The following is a 23,786-nucleotide window of genomic DNA, read 5'->3' as shown; positions in this document are numbered from 1 at the left end:
TTCATCTATGTATTACTTTTATGTATTAGTCATCAATTTGTTGTAATCATCTATCCTTGCAGTTGTTTATTACACAAAATAAGTTATATTATCACACTTCTGGCCACATAGCGCTGATATTCACTGCACATGCCCATATTAACTTTTTCCAGCCAGGTGTTTTCCTTTTCCCATTCTTCCCTTTCTCTGAGGGGAACAAACATTGCTGCTCTAGTGCTGGGCTCACACTGTGCGGTTTTAGGCCCATTTTGAGCCGATTTTTGAGTGATCGGACCGATTTTGGCCTTCATCGTGCATCGTGTAGTATACGTGGGGTGACGAGAAGCGATTAACACCTCACGACCAGCTCCCGATTATCAATCGCTCGTGAGGGTGTCACCACAGGCGCTCACACTGCTCGCGCGCAAACACGTAAACGTCGGTGAAAAAGACGGCGCAGCACGGCTGTGCAGCGTGTGATCTGGACACAAGTGATGGAGGCACAACTTGTAGAACTTTGGAAAGCTCATCCGAGCCTTTTCGATGTGGCATCACAAAATTATCACGACCACAACAACCGTGAAAATAGTTGGATTTACACTGCTGCTCAATCACAGCTGCCTGATCAGTGTTTTTCATTAGCAATTTAGCAAAGTTGATGGTGGTGGTGTGTCTGTGTGAGTGAAAGACAGAGAGAGCGAGCGAGCGACAGATTTTCTGTTATAACCTTCATGTTATGGAGACACAGTGTGAGCACTCAGGTCGCATCAGAGCATCGGGCGGAATAGTGTGAGACCCTGCACGTGACCTACCAACTTCTAACCCCTGTGAGTCAATCGTGCAGTTTGAGCAGGAGCTGAATAACGTGACTGAAAAAATCGCACAGTGTCTGCCCAGCTTTAGGTGTACTGTCATCCGAGACTTGCACCGCAGTGTCGGCGTTTGTTTCCCTGTTGGCCATGCTTCTTGTTGTGGTCATCTGTTGTCTTCCGGTATTTTCTCTGTAAGCGACCTTTCCTCGACCAATGAGATGAGCAGTAATCTGAATTGTTATACTCGAATTGTCATAAGTGTGCTGTCAGCTCATTGGTCACAAAGCAGGAGAGGGGCTGGGAATTATGTTTTCAAACAAAGCGTTAATTCCATTAACATTTATAGACTACTTTTGATTCTCACTGTATTACGGGACAAAGTGCGTCCCTTATTAGCTCAATACGGGACGTGTACTTTTGTTTCTAAATACGGGACGATTCCGTATTTTAAGGGACGGTTGGCAACCCTAAATGTACCCCTTTTGCCTCTCCCCTTTTCTATAATTCCCCTGTGGGAGAGGTGGGTGTCATTTCTTTCCAAAACTGTAAAACACACATATAATTTAGCCATCTGGGTGGCTATAATTTAGCCACCCAGATGTTTCTGATTGCAATTTTAGTTCAATTATTGTCATCATTATGCCTGTTTTTTGTTAGATGCTATAAATGTGTAGTATGTGTGTGCCACACATGTGTTCTAGGAAACGTGAATGCTAGCATGAATAGATAATTCTTGCTAGCTTGGAAGTTGTGGTGGGTTGAGCTAACCCTCTTCCCCGCTGTTTGTATTTGGTTATAGGAGCTGGAGTGGGCAAGCTATTTATTTGGAGGTCTTTCTTTCTTTTACCTTTTATTGTCAGGTATGTCGGATTTCGTGTTGTTGTTTTTTTAATCTTATGTCAAATATGTTTCGTGTAAATTCATACTTTATGTTTAATGTAAAAATAAATGCCAGCCCTTTTCTACAATTCCCCTGTGGGAGAGGAGCTGGAGTGGGAAAGCTATTTATTTGGAGGTCTTTCTTTCTTTTACCTTTTATCGTCAGGATCACACACAACCCAGAAACACACCGGTTACACTCACTCACAAAAAGGGGCACTTTGTGGATCATGTGACTCTTCTCCTGCACAAAATTATCCTCATGAGCGCTACCTATTCCAAACTGGAGACATCATCATTAAAAAAAAATATGACAGCAAAATGCAACTTGGCTGCAAATAAGACTAAAATAAACAATTCAAGCTAATACTTTCAACACTATTTGTGCTATCTGTGCTGCTTTCTATTTGTCAGACAATCTGTGCTCTGAAACTCTGAATACATTTAAGCATTAAAGTTTAAATCTATAAAGGAAACATCAAAATCACTTTCGTTTGTGGGCAATACATTAATATTATATAGCAGCAGATTAGAAACATAAGAACATTTACACATTTTCTGCTTCATTAAATCAGTATCAGTATATAATATTTAATGTTACAGCTGGGCTTCATTCAGAGAGTATAGGTATGCTTTATTCCTAAGTTAGAGAAGCTATATACAACAACAACAAAAAAATCTGTAATCACGTGGCACCTACAGCCATTTTTAAATCAATACTTAGAAACTTATAAAATAAACTATTCCCAACTAGGTTATGTATCCAGCACAGGTTACCACATTTTAGGGGGGTGTTCATACCCTTTACTCAAAGTTCAGTGCTGAGCTGAGTTGTTGCGGTGTTGTTTTTCCTCATTTAAAAAAAGAGTAGCAGATTTTTTTCCATTTCTGGTCTAGCACAGTTTAGCAAAGAAAACCATGTAAATAAGTAAAATATTACAATATTCCTACATTACCAACCTCTAGAAGTTTAGACAGAGAAAACATTCAGTGCCACAATGTCGATATGAAGTGAAGCTAAATTCTCCCTAGACATTATGCCTACCAGGACTGTTTCATCTGATACCCTGTCTCTGAACTTATCATGCAGGGTCATTTTCTTTATTTAAACAGAACCAACCTTGATGACAAAAAATAATAGCAATGGCCTGTTTTTCCTAAAATGAAACCATTATGAACACAAACAACAAACATTGTAGCTTTACTGTATGTTGAATTAGTGGCTATGTGGCGTGAGGTAAGCAATGCATTTTGAGGAAGCCAGCACATTTCTCGGTGATGAATTTAAATACCACAGTAATGCTGCCTCTACTGGAACACCGTCAGACATGCATTTCCATGTTTTACAATGTCATCGGGTGAGACTATTACACTCTAAATTTAATCTGTGTGCTTTTGAAATGTTACGCTGTGTTCTATGAAAGTCAGTTCTTTTTGTCTGTTCTAAATAAAGAAGTTTTCTTTTCAGTTGCTATGCAGTTTAGTAAGAATTTTCTCTCTCTTTTTTTTTTTTTTGCATATTTAAGTGTTTTTCCCATGACATTTATGAATATATAAAAGAAATGAAGAAAATAATGAACTGTTAAGCTTAATGTTCTGTTAGGTATTTTGATACCATAGTAGCATTTACAGGATATTGTTTTATACAGGAAAACTGTTACTCAATAAGGCCCAACTACTAGTTGTTTTTCTCTTTCTATGTGACCCAAGAATTAATGTGTAGGACTCACAAGCTGGTACCTCAAGGTCGAAAACACCACAGAGATGAGACCACTTCCTTACTCCCATCCTCCCTTTTTCTTTATCTCCTGGAAAAGGCTCGTTAAAGGCTAGGTGGTTTGTTTCAGAATTCACTGATGAAAGAACTCTGTATTTTATGTCTAGGAGTGTATTTTGCTGGGATGATCATAAATTGTAGCTGAACTGATAAACTACACAAGGGATACTTTGCTCAGAAGGCAGGAAGACGTTTCCTTATTTGGTCTGTACCGGTTTGAACTGGGAAAGCTGACACACGAACCTTTTTTTTCATCTATATAAACTGCTGTGTATCAAATAAACCTTTGAGTTGATTTGGGAAGGCAACCTGAAGCAGTCTGTGTTTCCTTGTTCTCCCAAGCTGCTCCCGGCGCTGTAACTAACCCAGCTGAACGGCATACCTGAGTGTTACTTTAAATAATTAGGAATCTTAGAAGGAAAGGACAGAACTCTGCTTATCGCTCACGCCACGGAGGAAACCCGGGAAGGCAATTTCCTTCAATTTTGGTGTCAGAAGTGGGATCCGCTGACAGAAGGTAAATATGCGTCTTTCATATTTATATAAAGACCTATTATACCTCTCTCAGTGATCGATCCATAAAAAAACGGGATATGCTGACGAAGTTTCACTTAGTGATCCAGAGAGATACACTGACTGACTTCCTCAGTCCCCGAATAAAGTAAATTAACCCTTGTGTGGTGTTGGTGGACACAGGAAGTTGCCTGTTGTCTTGAATATTTTAATTTTGTTTAAAAAATAATAATAATAATAATAATTAATTGTTTAATTAAACGTACGTTAAAAAGTGAGAAGTTGCTCACTCAGAAAAAGTGACACAGAAAGTTGCCTGTTGTCTTAAATACTTCTCGTTAAGTGAGAAGTTGCTCATCAAAGAGTGACACAGGGAGTTGCCTGTTATCTTGAAACGTACGTTAAAAAGTGAGAAGTTGCTCACTCACAGAAAGCTAGTAAATAATTAAATTTAATTTTGTTAAAAAAAAAAAACGAAAGAAAACTGAAAACGGGTCTCACAGACCCGATTACCATACAAGGGTTAAAAGCAGTAAATTAAAAGCAGAAAGACACAGGAAGTTGCCTGTTGTTTTACGAGAAGTTGCTCGTTAAGCGAGAAGTTGCTCGCTAAGTGAGAGTTGCTCACACAAACAAAAAATTGCTAGCAATAAATTTAAAGTGACCTCAGCTGTGCCGCAGCGAAAATACTAACATAAATCCTCCTAGCGTGTAAACCCCTCTGGAAATCACTGAACATGGGTCAGAATTATTCAAAGACCACAGACAGGTCCGATAAAAAATCTAAAGTACCTGTAAAACCAAAAATTAATAAAATACAAAATAAAGTCTCAAATAACGGCTCAGTATAACTCCCATTTCCGGTTACGTGTAACCTACGTCCGCGAATCGGTGAAGACGTCCATGATCACGTATCCAGAACATGCGGGAGTGCTTATGTGACTGACTTTGTTTACAACTTAAGAAGTTCAATGCATTCTAATTTCTTTTCGGAGCCTTATCCCGAACGATTATCGCCAGAAAACAGGTCAGTAGAAATGTTGAATATCATTTGTGATAAGAAAAGTAGTCTGCTTAAAAAGTCCTGTAGAAAATATATGATAGAATGCCGCGACGTGATGCATCAAATGTTACCGCTATGGACAAAAGGAGGGTAAATAATGACAAAGTCGCCGATTTCTTTAAGAATCTAAAGAAATTCCTGCTAACAATGTCCAGAGACAAAAGTGACTTAAATGCAGTAACTATGTGTAAACAGAAGCCTGATGAATCTATCCTAGTATTCATAAAACGCTTTATGCACTGTTGGACAAGCTAGAGGTGCAAATTTAGCTCAGTTTTCCAGCAGCCGCAGACACCCAGAGCAAAAATGAATTTGTGTATTTCATTTAACATAAAGGGTGAAATGTTTGCTGACACTGATAACAGCTTATGTTTTCTCTGCCCTATGTACCGACATGATGGAGAAGGAACATCCTCTGTGTCAGCTGGACCCTCAGCAGAGAATGAACTCAACATCCTTTTTGTCCGGTACTCTATGTCACACACTGTGCCAAAAAAAAAAAAAAAAAAAAAACGTGTACAGACGCCACTAACAGGTAATCCCATGACTGGGAGCCACACTTTTGTTTCTCTCACACTGTTCAACAACATGATAACTGCTCACACAAGTGAAGGTCAAACAGTGATTTTGTCACATAACTCAGACATAGTTTATGACATAACTACACCATGTCGTCACATAGATCTAACCTATCCTATCCACTGTACTATTTCTGCAGTTACATTGCCAGCTGAATACCAGAATATGACATTGTGGTCTAAAAGTGAGAATGATATAGGATTTATTGACTGTACACTTTATCACGTACACCTATTAAAACACAACAAGCAGTATATGTCAAGCAGCATCCCATTTCCACGGAAAAAGCCGCAGTCCTAGATGTCATGATAGGAGATTTATTGACTACAGGAGTAATAAAGCCCACACTCCTGTCAATCCTGTGCCAAAGCCTAACAAACCTGGCGTATGGCGTTTCATACAAGACTTAAGGCAAATTAATGCAGTCAACATTCCTCTGCCACCTCTCGTTTCAGATGTTCACAGCATATTGACATGCATTGCATACACATTTTACCGTGGTGGATTTATGCTCCGCTCCTTTTTCTCATGAAGACACACAGCCGTTAGTTGCATTCACACATAGAAATAAGCAGTACACTTGGACTCGTTTGCCCCAAGGCATGATAGACAGCTCTGCTGCTTTCTCAATGGTGCTTCACTCCTCCAGGGCTGCACCCTGATCCACATGTGGATGACCTCCTCCTCTGTGCTGAAAGTGAAAAACTATGTCAAACTGCTACACACATGCTTCTCCAGCACCTCCAAAAGACTGGCCACAAAGCATCTGCAAAGAAAATGCAGTACTGTCAGACTTCTGTTCAATATTTGGGATTCACACTGTCTCACGGAAAACGTTCCATGACTGCAGACAGGGTCAAAGCTGTGACCTCCGTCCCTCGTCCCACTACACAGAAGGAAATGTCGTCCTTCTTAGGCATGGTGAACTATTGCAGACAGTGGATACCAGACTGTTCTTTTCATGACCACATTCTGCGTGAATGCTGCAAAAAAGACAAGCCTCCTCGAATACTGTGATCCACAGAAATGACTGTCTCTTTCAATGCATTAAAGGGGAGTGCTGACCTCCGCCACTCAAAGGTGCTGCCTGAATTGTTCAGGAATGCCGGCCTGCCTGAGGGCAGTAGCAGCTTGCTCTATCATGATAAGGGACTGCGAGAAGCTCACACTCTCACATGACACTATTCTACACACCAATCACCAGGTCACGACCATTGTAGCAAACATAACTAAACAACATATGCAAATCTCACTATAAAAGCGAGCAGCACACCTGATTCGCCAGCACATTTATTGATCCTATACTGTGTTCTTCTGACCGACAGGATGGCTCAGACAGGCTTGACGATCATGACTGCATGACACGTATACAGGAATCCACAGCACCACGTCCAGATTTAGAGCAAACACCTATCTCAGACTCAGCCACGGTTTATGTGGACGGGTCCTGTTCAAGGCCGAGTGACAACTCATTTCTTTGTGGCTATTCAGTGGTGACATTGCCTGACATCATACTAGAGGCTCACTCATTACCATTTCACTCAGCACAAAAAGCAGAGCTCATGGCTTTAATACGCGCCTGTGAGCTACATTTGGATAAGCATGTGACAATTTACGCAGACAGCCGCTATGCATTTGGCGTTGTGCATGACTTTGGCACATTGTGGAGACAGAGAGGATTTAGATCTGCTGATGGAAAATAAATTGCTAAATTGTGATTTTGTTCAAAGACTTTTTCAGGCTATACAGCTGCCATCGGCCGTTGCAGTTGTAAAAACGAAAGGACACAGTACAGCTGACACAGACGAAGCAACAGGTAATGCCTTAGCAGACGTGACAGCCAAGGCTGCAGCTGCATCACAGCTCCCACCTCCGCAGGAAGTATTATCTGTGCCCCTACAGCTGCCACTTGTTACACTCCCAGACTATTTAGACACAAATGTTGATTTAAAATTCATACAAGAGCAAGCCTCTGCATGTGATTACACCTATTGGGAGAATAATGACTGTACCTTAGATGACAGAGATGGCTTATACAAAATCTTAAGGGTTTGATTGCCCTCCCATATTCCCTGATGCCAGTCCTTGCCCGACATTTTCACTGTGTGAGTCATGTCGGACAAAGAGGGGTAATAGGGGCAATAAAATCAAGATTTGTAATTGAGAAAACATCACACGCAGTAAAACGCATATTAGCAACCTGTCTAACATGTGCACGAACTAATGTAGGAAAATCAAAAGCGAAACATCAGCATTTACCACAACCAGATTTTCCATTTCATACATTACAAATTGATTTTACACATATGCCAGCACAAGGAAGCATCAAGTACTTACTGGTAATAGTGGATCAATTTAGTAAATGAGTAGAAGCTTATCCAACCTCAAAAGAAACTGCAGAAGTAGTCTGTCAAAAGTTGAGCAATGAAATAATACCCAGATTCGGAATACCTCACCAGATTAACAGTGATAGAGGATCTTCATTCACATTAGAAGTAATTCAAAAGTGTGCTAAAACTTTAATGACCTGGGTCAAATTACTTACTTAAGTCCTGTGTGAGATTAGAAGGACTCAATCTGCAGTAACCAAATTATCTCCATTTGAAATAAGATTATTTCCAACACCATGGTCAGCTTCCAGAGGGGCACCGCTAGTAGAAGGTGATGTATATTGCATTGTCCACTGATGTTCACAACCTGGTAGAAAAACTGAATAATAACTATCAGAAAGTTTGTCTCTCTCAGCTTTTCCCCTCCACAGTTCCACCAGTGGAGACAAGGAGACGCATGTTGGAGAAGCCACTAAAACCAAGGACACTCTGGGAGGCCGCGTTTTCCAGCCCCCCAGGCTTTACTGGCAGTGACGAAGAACCAGCATCCTCACAGACGGACAACCTCAGTGGATTCATGCCAGCAGGGTTAAGACCAGCCCAATCGGACCATCTCAGGCGTCGGATCAAGCAGACGACATCTCCGGCGAGCCAGCGCCCGGAACTAGAGCAAATAAACACACACGGGTAGATGACATCTCAGGCGAGCCAGCGCCCGGATCCAGTGCACACACGCAATCACTGATTAACACACAACGTCTGAAAGAGCCACAACAAGGTACTCAAACATCCAGCAGGAACAGAAAGCCAAAAGTACCACATGATGTCTAACCTGATAAAGCCAGACTCATTCCATCCTGATAATGGAGAAAATGAAATGCCCATTGTCATCATACGACGCTTATTCAATGTCTCTCGAACCTGGGACCAGGCCAGGAGACGACTGAAGAACTGTTTTTCTTATATACTTTCTTATATATTTAGGTTATTTATCATATCTATCGCATTAACCTTAGGATTTCTCTTTGCTATTTTGTATTGTGAACTGCAACCATGTTCACATTTCTGCAGGTCATATTTTGCTGACTATACCTCATGCTCCATTTTGCAAGACACCTACTTAATGCACTCCTCACGTTCCCTAAAATCAGTAAATAGCAACATAGACGCCACTAATAAACCATCTTATGCGCCCTCTAGAACAGGAGCTAACGCCTGGTATGAAAATGCCAGAACAGCCGCTCGTGATTTAGGAAACAGTAACTGTTATGTCTGTTCAAAGGCTAATCCAGAACAGGTAATAGTAGGATACCCCATATCCGGTTTCCCCCTCACTGAGGGACTAGAGAAAATCAGCGGAAATAATGCTCTCTTTAAAGACGCTTTACAGTTGACTCTGAGCCCTCTCGACTGCCTACTTAGACACACACACACACCAACTAACCCTGAGACTCCATTAGGCGAATTATTGAAGTTATCTAATGACACCGCAGGGACCTGCGCCCCAATGAAACGCCCTAAGAATAGGTTAAAGCCCTCACTGCCCTTAGGACAGATCCCTCTCCATTTTAATACTAGTATGATATGTCTGCGCAGACTAAAGTTAACTGGCCCAGACACACACATAGATTATACAAAGGATAACTATACATTCTTCTCTGACTCCCCAGGTGCACGCTGTAATGAGACATGGCTAGCTGTCTCTATGGCTGAAGTTGTATCATATCTGGAGGAACACACACACAGTTCAAGTTCGAGCAGAGACTCGATCATTGTTCCCCCAGAGGGTGTCTTAAATGACACTGACTGGGGGGAGTTAGTTAAATCACACATGGTCACGCGCCTGACCAGACCAATCCCACATGCTTATTGGTTGTGCAATAATACCCTTAGATTAGCTTTACCTGTTAATTGGACCGGTACCTGTGGTTTAGTAACCGTTGATGTATGCTGTACTTTCATTCCCAATAATACCGCTCCTAACGGTTCATTCACACAAGCTATGAATAAACTTGAAGCATTGCAGATAGAACTAATTGCCAATACAGGTCACGGTCAGTGGCTACATAAGTGGCTACAGGACACGTTTGGAAGATGGAAGGAACTAATTGTAGCCTTTGTAACCGTTGCAGCATGTTTTTGATGATTATTGTCTGTTGTGTGGTACCCTGTGTACGTTCAATGATAACCCGTATAGCTACTAGTACAGCTACTTCAATGTATTTGCAATTGGCACAAATTGACCCAGATTATGTGTCAGATGTTACCAATGATGTTCCTGATGTGTATATTGAACATTAGGTTGTGAACTATTACATTTTATGATTTGCTTTTTATATTATGTTATTACATTTGTGATTTTTCCTTTCTATTTGAGTTATTATTTTTAAAAATAATAAAAGAGGGGAACTGTTAGGTATTTTGATACCATAGTAGCATTTACAGGATATTGTTTTATACAGGAAAACTGTTACTCAATAAGGCCCAACTACTAGTTGTTTTTCTCTTTCTATGTGACCCAAGAATTAATGTGTAGGACTCACAAGCTGGTACCTCAAGGTCGAAAACACCACAGAGATGAGACCACTTCCTTACTCCCATCCTCCCTTTTTCTTTATCTCCTGGAAAAGGCTCGTTAAAGGCTAGGTGGTTTGTTTCAGAATTCACTGATGAAAGAACTCTGTATTTTATGTCTAGGAGTGTATTTTGCTGGGATGATCATAAATTGTAGCTGAACTGATAAACTACACAAGGGATACTTTGCTCAGAAGGCAGGAAGACGTTTCCTTATTTGGTCTGTACCGGTTTGAACTGGGAAAGCTGACACACGAACCTTTTTTTTCATCTATATAAACTGCTGTGTATCAAATAAACCTTTGAGTTGATTTGGGAAGGCAACCTGAAGCAGTCTGTGTTTCCTTGTTCTCCCAAGCTGCTCCCGGCGCTGTAACTAACCCAGCTGAACGGCATACCTGAGTGTTACTTTAAATAATTAGGAATCTTAGAAGGAAAGGACAGAACTCTGCTTATCGCTCACGCCACGGAGGAAACCCGGGAAGGCAATTTCCTTCATGTTCCTTTCAAAATTAATTTAATGTTGAACTAAAATAACTCCCAACTACCATGTGTTGAGAAATGAAGGTTGAAAACTGGAGAATGTAAAGAGTGCAATTTTTTTAGTTGACTACCCTCACAACCACTATAGATCCAGGGAGGGAACAAGATAAGACTTAGCTGATTATAGGAAGATAGTCAAGACAGGCCAAAAATCAACTGTAGGCTTTCTTGTTGCCTGTCCTGTTCGGCACTGTAGCAATCAGAATTATTTTCTGAAGACCAACAAAAAAGCCCAATGGATTTATTTTTCCAAGTGGATTGTTATGGCTTTGTCATACTGGTCCACTTGATTTATCTTTATTATTGTTATTTATTTATTTATTTAAACTTTAGAGTTACTACAAATGGAACAGACATGACTGGGGGATAGGAAAGGGAAAGACATAGACAAGAGAAGTTCAAGAAAACAAGAAGGAAAGAAAAACAGAGGTGAGAGGGACGGTGAGAAAAGACACTAAAAATCTGCTGAATCATCTACTGGAACGGGGGGAAGGAAAACAAGCAAAAACAGAACAACAGAGTAGGGAGACCACAGCAACAACCTAGATAAGTATAAGTAACAGTAAATAATCAATATTGAATGTTACTGAGCAGCACGTAAGTCTGTGAGCACCGTGTATACACCTATGTGCACGCAGACACAAACATGCATTCCCACCCTCATGCACACATATACAAATAGTCAGCATTCGCCCAATGTGGAGACAAACAGAAATGAACACTGTAGACACACTCACACTCCCCAAACATACTCTATACCCCCAGGTCCAGGTACCATCACCCCCAGAGGGGCAATCCACCCCCAGACCCAGGAGATGTTGCCCTTGGCCCTGTGGTGAAGACAAGCAGACCGCCCCTGGTCCTACAGCAGCAGGGAGGCCCAGCATCCCAGACCCTGACCAGGCCGCTGACTCCTCCTCCTGCTACTTGTTCAACAGTCCTGGGTCTTCTGTGTTGTATTTTTCATTTCATTCAATGTTTCCACTTTGGACAGTCCCAAGTTTGGACTGCAAGCATGCAGGCCAGTTCAGTAGGACTCATTGTGTGCTGTAATAGATGCAATACACATTTTAACATAGTCATTGTGAGCATGTTACTCTAAAACTAAAACATGATAACCTGCATTTATGGATGGTGCGATGAACTGTGTTCATAGACCGTTGCAAAATATTGAAAAAAGTATTGTCTCACACATCAAAATCATTGTTTTCAGGTATTCAAATCAATTCCACATTTCCACAAGTTCAAATCACTTCCACGGATGTGGAAAATCAAACATTCAATATATTTTATATCTTCTTTAGGTTTCTGAAAAGATATGGACTTATGAGATTTGTATGTCATTACATTCTGATTTTATCTAAATGTTCAACCTGTAATATCACAGAAATTTAGGCATTTTGTTTGTTCTAATATGTGGCATATTATTAGTGAAATAAGCGGTAATGAATCAGCATACTCAAATAAATGCATAACTCATACTAGTCCCACGAGTGGGTTGCTTTGTCCTTTTCTCAGTTGCACAATCGTGCGCCATCCAACGGGAAAGGTTGGAGCTGCGTGGATGACCTGGTGCATTCACTTGTTCCCCGTAATCGTGAAACTTCAATGCAGATTAAGATAAGATAGATCTGTAATGTCACTGTTACCAGAAACACAGTTTGGCATCTCTCCATTTGTAGGTGCAGGTTTTTGCATTCAACATTCTTTGGATAGAAGAGTGAGATAGACAGAGGATACTCAGGTTGTTATTAATGTGAATGTAGGTGCAGGTGAAAAAAGAGCAAACTCTCATAACGTCTTCTAACAGTTAGAAATTTGAGTGTATGATTGAGTTAAGATACATCCTGGCAGTGTGTGTGATTTCTTTTGCTCTTTATATCTGCAAGACGATTATGATGTGGGACACTTTAGTCTTAATTTTGGTGCTTTTGGTTACCTTATAATACTCATGCATGCATGGATTTTTATGTATTTGTCAAACATTGTAATTGCAGAATTGTGCACTGTGCACATCACAGGTTAAAACAGTCACAGGAATGATATAGTTAGTAGCCTAAGCCCAAGTTTTCTGTCAGTACCTTAGGCCAATGCAGTATACTGGTTGAGATGCACAGATTCTTTTTCAAAAACATTTTGATTTATTCAAATAAAATTCAGACAAATAAAAAAGAAATTAAATTAAATCAATGAAATGACGTTGAAGATGCTGATCAATACGACAGTGCCTGAATGCAACGTTTCCTGCAGCGTTTGACTTTGTTGCAGACTGAACTGATGCAGAGAAGGCTTGCTGATGATGAACACCGATGGAGTTGGACATCAACATCACATGAGGATACATAAATATCTAACTTTGCTTCGTCTGCTTTTTTTTCTCCTTTCTTTTCTCTTCAAAACACTGGACTGCATTTGTCTTTTTAAATAGATAACTGCCATCAGTGAAAGAGTGAAGAATCTGTTCGGGATAATTAATGAGTTTCTCTGCGCTCAGAAACTGGAGCTACAGGAAGGATGGCGACGACAAAGACGGTTTATCTCGTCAGATGTCTGGTCTTTGTTCTCCAGCTTGAAATCAGCTTCATGAGGCTAAAATCTGCCTACGGTGAGTCATAAAAATGTAATTGACACCAGCTACAAAAAGCACAGACCCACATCGTGAATTAAGTGTTAATTATATTATTAATTTTATTTAGACAATTTTTAAATCACTTTTTCCTTTTTAACATTTATTTGTTGTCATTAGGCTAATAATGGGTTGGCTGTCATGAAGTGTAACCTTTTCTGAATATGCTTACAGTGTCCATATTTCTTACCATAGTACTGACAGCCCGATGGCCTTTCAGTTATTTTAGTGCCAAATCACAAATTTAACCTCCTGCTTTGAAAGCAGTGATTTATTTATTTATTATTTTAAGACGGCAAACTAATGAAATGTTTAACCACGCTGTTTTGTTGCTGCTGCTTTGTGTAATAGAGTTCACGTCTGTAAGAAAATCTAACACATCTTGCGTGGAAGCACCTATTGGCATTTGCTGTGGCGTGTTTTGAGCCCCGACAGTTACCGTGTGACAGATTCATGGACACATCACCCACTGATGTCTGGCCTCACACGCCAGGTCCTGGAGCTCCTGGTGTGAAGAATGTGAAGCATGCCTTCACTGTCCGCTGTGAAAGGAAAAGTTAGGACACTGTTGTCACTGGAAGGGAAGAGTGACCACATGTTTGCCACATGGCACCCACTGAGGAACTGTTTACATCCAGCCGGACATGTAAAAGAGCGAGTTTGCTTTACGTTTTAGACATCGTATTGTCCATATCTAATCTCTTTAATATCTAATAATCAAAGATTATTTTAATGCTGTTAAAATAATCTTTTAATCTGTTTAAGCTTTTTAGTTTGCGGTGTTTCAGTAAAGCTGATGCACTCTAATACAGCAGCCTCACAGCATACAGACTGTTTTTGGCAAGGTGTTGTTTTACAGGATTTGGTTTGTGCTACTGTTAAAAATGCTTAAATAAAATAGTCATATTTTGTTCTTGGAAATGTGCTCAATACGACATAATGCAATTTAGCACACAAACCACACCCTCTGAAGTGACGTAAGAAAAGCCAGAACTTTCTGAAAGGGTTCATATAAGAAACTGATATTATAAACTTTGTGGATGTAAAGTTTATGACAGCACGTCGTGTTAAAATACAATTGATGTTCTTAATTATTTAATGGCTACTGTGATACACAGGATTTTGTGAGTTTTTCAGCATTGTCAGTCAATTTTTGTTGTTATTGAAAACAATTAATACGTTGCACAAACACATTTTTTAGGAATACATTTGGAAAAAATGACGGATGTAGAGAAGTTATACAAATTAATACTCATTTCATTTCTTTTTTTAAATTTGTTTGAAGGTTCAATCAGATCAGACTTTACAGAGTTAATTAGAAAAGCGAAATTGTAATTAGAAAACAAAATTTTTCATTTTAAATTACGTGTTTGTTTGTTTACTGATTTGGAAAACAAATCAGTACCTTAAAATGGAGAGAAGTAAATGAAAAGCCTCAAGAGATCATATTTGAGAGGTACATTTAATATTTTCGATTTTATTTAAAACTTTGTCAGTTTGGTATTTTTGTAAGCGCTCAAGTTACAGTAAGTTAGTGATCTGCTGAATATTATATTGTCAGATTTTGCTTTATCTACTACATCTGCTAAATCCACTAAATCTGTTCACTGGACTCTTCAGTCAACAGATGTTTAATTAGATTTGTTATGATGTTTGATTATAACCCCTTTGTCTTTTATAAGTATAGATTTTTAAAAGTTTTTTTTTATATCAGAATAAAAGAGAAAATTGCAAAAAAAAACCAAACAAAGCAAAACAACAACAAAAACAACAAAAAGACAGAACTAAAAGCACTGGTTTATAATAAATTGATTTATGATAAGATACATATAAAGCCCTATAAAATGCTTCATACAACAAATGCATAATTTTTTTATTTGGCTACATTGTTGTTGTCTCATTAAAAATTCTAATCTAACCAACCTATTTTCTTTGCTCTCCTCTGTTACTTCTTAGGAGTCTACCCTGCCAACATGCAGGAGCCGTCTCCTCCAGAGCAGAGGTTACATATAATCTCTGTGAACCACCAGCCCAGAGAACGGAGGTGGGCATCTAGGCCCAGGTCCGAGGCCCCTGACAGGACTGCAGATAAACGAGGCCACTACAGAAACCAACACCAGTCAGAGGAGTCAGATCCAAATGTAATGATGGAGGATGAGCCCAGTAATTCTACACAGATCGTAGTAAGGTTATTCTGCTGCAAAGACATTCAACAGCAGATAGAGTTAATGTAATATAAATATTACTGTACTACTGATTTAGTGTTTAAAAAAGGGTACATGCAAAGATGTGATAAGAACATATAATAACATATATAATAAATATCTGCTGTTGTAGGATATGAATAATGTCTACTACACATCTAAAATCTATGCTCCTGGAGATGCAGCTGGTAAAGAGCTGTGGGTCAACATCAGTAAAATGGAGGCAGATCAGCAAAAGGTCCGTGGCTTCCTGCCCAGAACTCACCGACAAGCTGAGGTAAGAGATCAGTCTGTGAAGAAATAACTAAAATAGGAACATTTCAAATTTGTGGGGGGTGAAGTGGTTTATTTTCCAGGTATGATGTCCAGACTGTCTTGTACACCTTTCATATTAGTTTTATAGTTTCATCTTCTTCCTAAATAAAGACAAAAAAACAACAACTTTCTTTTACCTAATTTCCTGCTTTATGTTTCTGTGCTTCCAGAGAGTGAATCTTTCCTTTGACTTTCCTTTTTACGGCCATTTACTCAAAGAAATCACAGTTGCAACTGGAGGTGAGTCTTTAACTACACTCAGTGTTGTTTCTGTGGAGGTTGTGAGCCCAAAGCTGCACGTGTCAGGAAATCCCATCACCTTCTTCAAATCTAAGAATAAACACACTTTTGTTAGTTGGAATTCCACCTACTTAATAAATATATTAGTTTATTAAATGGTAATAAATAATTGTTACTTGCATATTTTGAAGTTTTATTGGGGCAGTATCAATGCCTGAGCTTTAGTGAGTCAAAGATCTGACCGTTGCATTGACAGGAACAAAGTACATACCGTAAGTTAAATTAATGACTGTGTCTACAAGCAATTTACATGACAGCTGTCAGTGTCAACTGATTATAATGTATAATAAGTTACTGATGCTAACAGCTGCACATCTTTTCCTACCAGGTTTTATTTACACTGGAGACATAATCCATCGGATGCTCACAGCCACTCAGTACGTCGCTCCTCTGATGGCGAATTTCGACCCGAGCCTGTCGAAAAACTCATCTGTGTTTTACTTCGATAACGGTGGGAACTGTTGATCTTATTTATTTACTAGACTAAATATTTTTACTGAATAGACGCCCTAACATGTGCTGCATAAGGTTGGCAGGGAACGTGCAAACATGCGTACAAAACATTACAGTATTGTGTGTGCCCATGTCCATCCATTAGGCACAGCATTGGTGGTTCAGTGGAACCACCTTCACCTCCAGGACAACATCAGCGTGGGAGCTTTCACCTTCCAGGCCGTTCTGCACAGTGACGGGCGGATTGTCTTTGCCTACAAAGAGGTGGCTTTTCTTCTCTCTTTTGTGTCCATCTTTTAAAACAAAGTAAATTTATTCATGCAGTTTTTACCTCATAGATTCCTATTAGCATCAGCGACATCAGCTCTGAGAATCATCCTGTCAAAGTGGGCTTGTCCGATGCGTTTATGGTGCTTCGTGAGCTAGAGCAGATTCCCAGTAAGTTGAAAATTTGTCCTGTTAAAATTTCATCAAAATACTTTCTTTAATTATTAGCAGCTTATATGTGACATCTTTATTTTCTATCCGACATGCGTCAGATGTTCGTCGGAGAACCATCTATGAGTATCACAAAGTCGACATTCCAGTGTCCAAAATCTCCCGTTTAATAGCGGTGGAGATGCTTCCTCTCCCTAGTAGGTTATTCCTATTTTTAATACCATTTGAACCAGTCAGTATTCAAAGAATGTATAATCTTTGTGCTACAGGATATTCTACTATTATGCTGTTTTATCTGCAGAAGGCAAAGCAGTTTCTTCCTCCTCACTCTCTTTGTCTGTCTTCTCAGCGTGTCTGCAGTTCTCCAGCTGTGGCCCATGTGTCACTTCTCAGATTGGCTTTAACTGCAGCTGGTGCAGTAAGCTACGAAGGTAACGTGGAAAAGCAGTCAAAGAGATCAAAGAGACCAGTGACTTTGCCACTATTTTAGGAATAGAAAATGTTTCATGGTCTAATGTGGATCCATTAAAATTAGAGAATATTTTTAGTTGAAGGCAGTTACAGTAAGTTTTTTTTTCCAGTGTGAAACTGAGGCATTTCTCACTTTGGATAAATATGAAAATATAATAACTGCATTATCTCTCATTTTTAATAATAATGAATTTGAAGTATTTTGTACATGCAGCCTATTCAACCTCACAGTTTATCCATGAGAGTTTTTTGTTGTTGCCCAAAGTTTGTTCAGTTCAGCTCTCAGTCAGTTGCGGTTGCGCGTGCAGGGATACGCTCACTCACTCACACTCAGTAAACTTGATTCATAGGCGGTGCTTCCTGAGACTGTCTCATATCCTGTCACTGTGAGTAAACAGAGCAGGCTCGCAGAGTCATTCGCATGTCATTCACATACAGTACAGTCAACAGGAAGCCTGCGGGATAGTCAGCAACCCCAACTACCCGAATCTGGCCTAGCGACCTTAAGAGATGAATATACAAAGTTCACTGCAGTTAGCAGGAATATGCAGCCGAATCTCCTGTCAAGCACTGAAGAGTCTAATAAACTTATCTTTTAAATAAATAATTGTAATACATTTAGTGATTTGTGACAATGAAAAAGGTTTTTAAGCATCACTCATGGTGGTTTAAATATTTTGTGATTATTATCCACATCTCCAATAAATCATTTTAATTTTAATTTAAAAATAAATCATCAGCTGCCAGCATTAAGGTGGATAACTTAAATCTGGTTTTGGAAACATTCATCTCCATGAATAAAGCGGGTTGTGCTCTCACAGAGTGAAAATGTAACAGCAGTCATTTCATTCTTTCTCAGATGTTCCAGTGGTTTTGATCGTAAACGGCAGGACTGGGTTGACCTCGGCTGTCCAGAGGAGGTTCTTCTGCTTTTCTCCATAAAGATTGACCACATTAGAGCTTAGCACCATTAGCGTCAGTCTGAACACACTTTTGTTTCCCAGAGGCAGAATCTGCGATGTCCCCGGATGAATGAAGTCACAAATGCCACATCACATCACGGGAGACACCGAACCCCTCCAGTTACTGTGTCTGCAGGGCAGCAGAGGACATCTGGCATGACCTCCACCCCCGAGACTCCCACTTTCACCATTCCCTCAACACACAGCAGCATCAGCAGAGAAACAAAATCACATCCGCAGCGTCCCACCAACAAATCTGCAGGTGGTAAACTCACAAAGCTTTTTTATCTGCTTTAATAGTACTCATAGTTTGTTGTGACTGCTTGTCTGATCACACTCCTCATGCACATGTTTTCACTTGACTCTAATCAGAGAATCAATAAGAATAAAAAAAACGGTTTTGAAATCTAATTGAAATAATTTCTTTGCCTTGATTACACTTTTATTTTGTTTGCCTTATAAACAAATGTCAGTTTCTACTAACATAGAGGAGCGTGGATGCCTTTAATGGAATCCTTTTGATTGTTAACATTAAAATAAATCATCTTGAATGCTGAATCATCTGAGATCACTCTGTCGCTCTTTGTGCACCTCTGCAGCGCAGCCATCATTACGACCCCATGAATGAATGTTTGTTGTTGTTGCACAGTAGCCATGCTTGGTGTGTTGTGGAACATCTGACAGGGTGGGGGTCAAGTGGCCAGCTATTTCCCAGCCCCCTGTTAGCTCATAGCTGAGCATATACAGCGCCATGTTAAATACTGCATGATGTCCTCAGTGTGCTGAAGGATGGCGTGATATACGTTCATCACTCTAGCAGAGTGAGAAAGACTCAATATCCGACTCAACCCAAAAAAATTTGTTGATTATCACTTTTTTCTTTCTTCTGCAGACTACGTTTTAAGTCAAGTCCACTGAAGTGAAAGCTTAGGAAGAGAAAATGAAGTTTACAGATTGCTCAGAAACCGCCACTTGTGAAATTTAACCAAAATATTTTTTAAAGTCATGTCACAGCATGTCATGTACTGTGTGCATTTAAAAGTCTTTGTTTTTTCTTTTCTAGATGGTGCAGAGACTGCTTTTCACATCAGTGATGCACGTAAGTCACTCACAGTCGAATGAAAGTGCCTCGTGCAGTTCTATTGGACCTGAAACGGTCTCTGCTTTCCAGCTCCTTAGTCCAAAGTGTGTGATGTTAAACTGCACCCGTGTGAGAATAGTGCATGTAATTTCCTTAACAAATTCACATCCAGCGAGTGTGTGTTGAGTCTTGCTTCCTCTGCGCTCTACCCAAGCAGTACCTCCGCCTTAGTCAAACACAGTGTTTCCCCATAGTGAGACTGTGTCTGAGGCAGGCCTCCTGTTGGGTTTCGTGTGAAAAAGCACCAATTCACACAATGTCGCAACTTAATGAACCTGATATTGTTCAAAGTTGGTAAATTTTTTATGTCGAGAAAAATGAAAAGTTAACGTGACTGCAGAAGCATTTACATTTAAGTCTATGAGCTGAATCTGACCACTCTCTGTGTACAGCAGGAGAGGGGGAGAACACAGACACCTATGAGGCATCGCCGATGCGTCTGCTGGTGGGAGTCCTCGTAGTGATGGTCCTGCTGGCAGCAGCCATCTTTACATACATCTACGTGTATAACCACCCCACGTCCAGCGCCAGCCTCTTCTTCATGGAGGTGCGTCAACCTAAAATCAGCCAAGGGCACTAGTAGTACGGCTTAATTTATTTGAACCTACACTTGCCAACATTATATTTATGCAAAATCACGAGTTCCTAGATCCTTTTAATTCCCCCCTCTTTAAAATTAAACTGGAAATACAGTGAATTTTAATAAATTATCAGAAGCAAACCTAACACAGTAAACATTTGGTTAGATTTAATTTGGAGGAAACTACTCACATTTACTAAGAAACTAGTTACTCAAACTTCCCTTTAAAACATGATTTTAAATTAATGTCCAGACATTGCTCGACATTTGCAGACGTTACTCATCAGTTATTTCAGTGTGTTTGGAGAAGTGAATCAGCACCAATGAGTCACCTTGTTTTTACTTCCTATTGAACCTACAAGTACATTACTGAGTATGTTTTACACTCATGTACAAAAACATGCAATCATATTCCAAACAGTGTAATTATATAAAATTAAATAATACATATCTTTTATTTGGTGCTATTTAAACAAAATTGAACTGAATTGAAATGAACTGTTTTAGCAACGTGGAAATATTTCCCATTGAGAAAAATACTTGAAGTGAACTTTAACTTTTTATTGTTTGGCTCTTATTTTACTCGACATTTGTTGTGAGAGCTCAGCCAAAAATTCTTCCATCAGTTGTTATAATATTCAGTGAAATATGGACTACACATGGACTTTACATACATTAAATACATCTAAATAGAAGTCAGTCTGATAAAAATGGGCAGAAATGAACACTTCTAAAGTGGAGCATTATGTTTGCTTTAGGTGAAATGTGATGAATGTTTATGTGATCTTCATGAGTGCTTGTTGTTGGACTGTAATGACTGCAGGAAATGGGGGGGATAATAGAATGGGCACTATTTTTAATAGTTTTTTTTCCTTGAACTGTCTGCTAATTGTGCCCCCCCTCCACCAACCCCACAGCGACGCCCAACCCACTGGCCAATCCTAAAGTTCAGGCGAGGCTCGGGTCGTCCTTCCTACGCCGAGGTGGAAGCTCCTGGTCAGGACCGAGACAGCATCGTGGTCATCGATCCCAAAAAGTGTTTTGTGATTTCCGACAGACGAGAGAGCGAACAGAAAGAAGGATTCGTCATTCCTGATCAGAGGGAGCGCTTCCTAAGTTCAGAGAGCTCCTGACCAAAACTACAAATCCCACCATCCTTTGGGAAAGATCTGGTTCTCGATGGACGTCTTCTTCCTTTTTCAGATGCTACAGTTTATTTGTATTTAGCTGTTGCACTTTAAGGACAACAGCTGAGTACACAGAAACACAAAAACACCAAACCTCTATGAGGAAAGTGTTACGATTATGTTTATGCACCAGTTTTACCTCCTGTTTGTATTCATTTGGCCAGCCACAGCACTTTTATGAAGCATAAAGGACAAAATAATGAGTTTACGCTGCTCAGGTCATCCGCTCATTTTTACCACAGCTCCACAGAGAGCGCGAGATGATGCTGCTGAATGGTTTAAACCACCTCTCAAAGACGGCCTTTATTTTCCACAGCTGTCCTTCCCACACCTTCACAAAGAGGAATGTCATATTTGAGTGTCATTTCCTCATCTCAAAATTACAGACTAAATTCCTCACTGTTACACCCACATCCACCTGAGGTGGAAAACAGGATGCACAGTGTTTTCAGCCCTGTGTAACATTTGCACACTGCAGCAACTTTGGCTTATTTCTCTTTATTTTCTATATTTAAAAGGCAGAAAACAACATTTACTGATTGCTTTGCAGATATGTACACTTCAACATACACACTTAAATAAAATACAGGTATACATTGTAAGTTGTTTAAATTTATATTAACTGTAGACATAAAGCAGTATCACAACATTTCTCTAACATGCTATAACTGCTCCTGTGTAAATGTAATCACTGTATTTTCTATATAATGTACAGTGTAAATCGCAGGTTTTATCCAGTAACAGCAGTGAAATGAAGACTGAAACATTTTCTAAATAAAACATTAAGACTTTTTTACACCTGATGTTTAATCATTTCAGATTGCTGTTTCATTGTTTGGGGAATTAAAAAGTGAATGATTGATTTTTTTAACAGTGATCAGTGCTGATAGAAATCTGCTGGATGCATCTGATAGAATGATGCAAATCAACTATTTCCTGCATTATTTGTACATCTCATATTACACATACAGTACTAAAGTCTTATGGTATATGATTTGAGGCGTGAGTAGTTTAAAATTAAATTAAGGCAAATGGTGTCTAGATGGATTGTTTAAGACTGGCCTGTAGGCTGCAGTGTAGCAAGGTCAAGGCACTGATGTGTTGGAGGTACTACAGACGTTCTTGTCCGGTGACTTATTTGTCTTTGTACTCTAAAGCAGAATGAAAGAAAATGAGGAGAAAGACACATTAATTTGTAACCCAGGTACTGCTATAAAAGAGCAACTGCATACATAAATTGGCCTGTTTTACAAAAATATTTTGAATAGAAAAATACACATAAAAAGACCTTCAGGTGTACCTAACCCGGACCCCTAATCCCTAACCCCCCTCCCCATTTGATTCAGTGTCACTGACACAAACTGAGTAGCAATTATTGCTTCACCTATGCTTTTCCTGGCACGACACGTAATGAATTGCAAAACTTATATAATGTATAATTAATACATATTATTTAGTATGCAATGAATGTAAAGTCCATGATGCCCCAAAACAAGTGGAAATCCTGCTACAACCACTAACATTTTGCAGTATCCAAGCAAGAAACCATCTGCACAGCTATGCTCCTGGGGGAGGGTCAAATATCAAATTCATGAAGAAAAAATATGTCCTGTACTGGACATAAATTTGAATATTGTCTAAAAGCAGCTGCATGATGCAGTGAAATAAAAAGAATATGATTTGGAAAACAGGGAAGATGAAAAGTTACAAAATAAAGGGATATCACTGCAGTACTCCTAGAAAATACTCTACGTAAATGCTGTAATTTTGCATTTAGCTGATATTGGGTCAATAAAAACTAACAAGTCACATATTACATCATAAATATAAGTTCATTATGAATAACTAAAACACTTCATGTCTTTGTTTGTTTTTACATAAACCATATGAAGTGAAATAAAGTATTTCAAACTCTACTGTTTGAAGAAGGACAGTGTTTCTCCACCTTTCACGGGGGGTGCAGGTAATCGCCTTCTCATCTGTCTCGAGGAGTCGAGGGTGACGGGCTGCAGGGAGATGCATGTGAGAAATAGTTTTGTGTGCACGTGCAAAGTTTGACT

The 23,786-nt window shown here is 39.5% G+C and overlaps 2 protein-coding genes across 4 annotated transcripts in view; one reads left to right on the top strand and one right to left on the bottom strand.

Moving 5' to 3' along the window:
- The first annotated feature begins 13,351 nt into the window (after positions 1–13,351).
- Positions 13,352–21,689, top strand: LOC146687473 (plexin domain-containing protein 2-like). Its single transcript, XM_085438190.1, has 14 exons — positions 13,352–13,654; positions 15,632–15,858; positions 16,013–16,156; positions 16,365–16,434; positions 16,823–16,945; positions 17,093–17,211; positions 17,286–17,385; positions 17,487–17,582; positions 17,735–17,816; positions 18,716–18,776; positions 18,861–19,080; positions 19,882–19,917; positions 20,352–20,506; positions 21,457–21,689. The coding sequence occupies exons 1-14, from the start codon at positions 13,564–13,566 to the stop codon at positions 21,670–21,672; spliced, it is 1,740 nt and encodes a 579-aa protein (XP_085294316.1). The 5' UTR covers positions 13,352–13,563; the 3' UTR covers positions 21,673–21,689.
- LOC146687470 (uncharacterized) overlaps positions 21,080–23,786 on the bottom strand; it is a 34,500-nt gene continuing 31,793 nt past the window's right edge. For all 3 annotated transcript variants that reach the window (XM_085438189.1, XM_085438187.1, XM_085438188.1), the window contains one exon: positions 21,080–23,732. In XM_085438189.1, coding sequence (XP_085294315.1) covers positions 23,640–23,732 — 93 coding nt within the window. In that variant the 3' untranslated portion in view covers positions 21,080–23,639. The remainder of the gene's footprint in view (positions 23,733–23,786) is intronic.

The sequence above is a fragment of the Copadichromis virginalis genome, linkage group LG18, assembly GCF_057382275.1.
Source record: "Copadichromis virginalis isolate Kocher_CV1m ecotype Utaka linkage group LG18, C_Virginalis_male_GT1.1, whole genome shotgun sequence".
NCBI lineage: Eukaryota > Metazoa > Chordata > Actinopteri > Cichliformes > Cichlidae > Copadichromis > Copadichromis virginalis.
This window is presented reverse-complemented; position numbering and strand designations above follow the sequence as displayed.

Excerpts from the sequence above, each read along its gene's own strand:
- LOC146687473 (XM_085438190.1), top strand. The coding sequence starts at position 13,564 with ATGGCGACGACAAAGACGGTTTATCTCGTCAGATGTCTGGTCTTTGTT. Across the intron at positions 16,946-17,092 it reads TGTGTTTTACTTCGATAACG|GCACAGCATTGGTGGTTCAG; the intron begins GTGGGAACTGTT and ends TCCATCCATTAG. Across the intron at positions 17,583-17,734 it reads GGAGATGCTTCCTCTCCCTA|CGTGTCTGCAGTTCTCCAGC; the intron begins GTAGGTTATTCC and ends CTGTCTTCTCAG.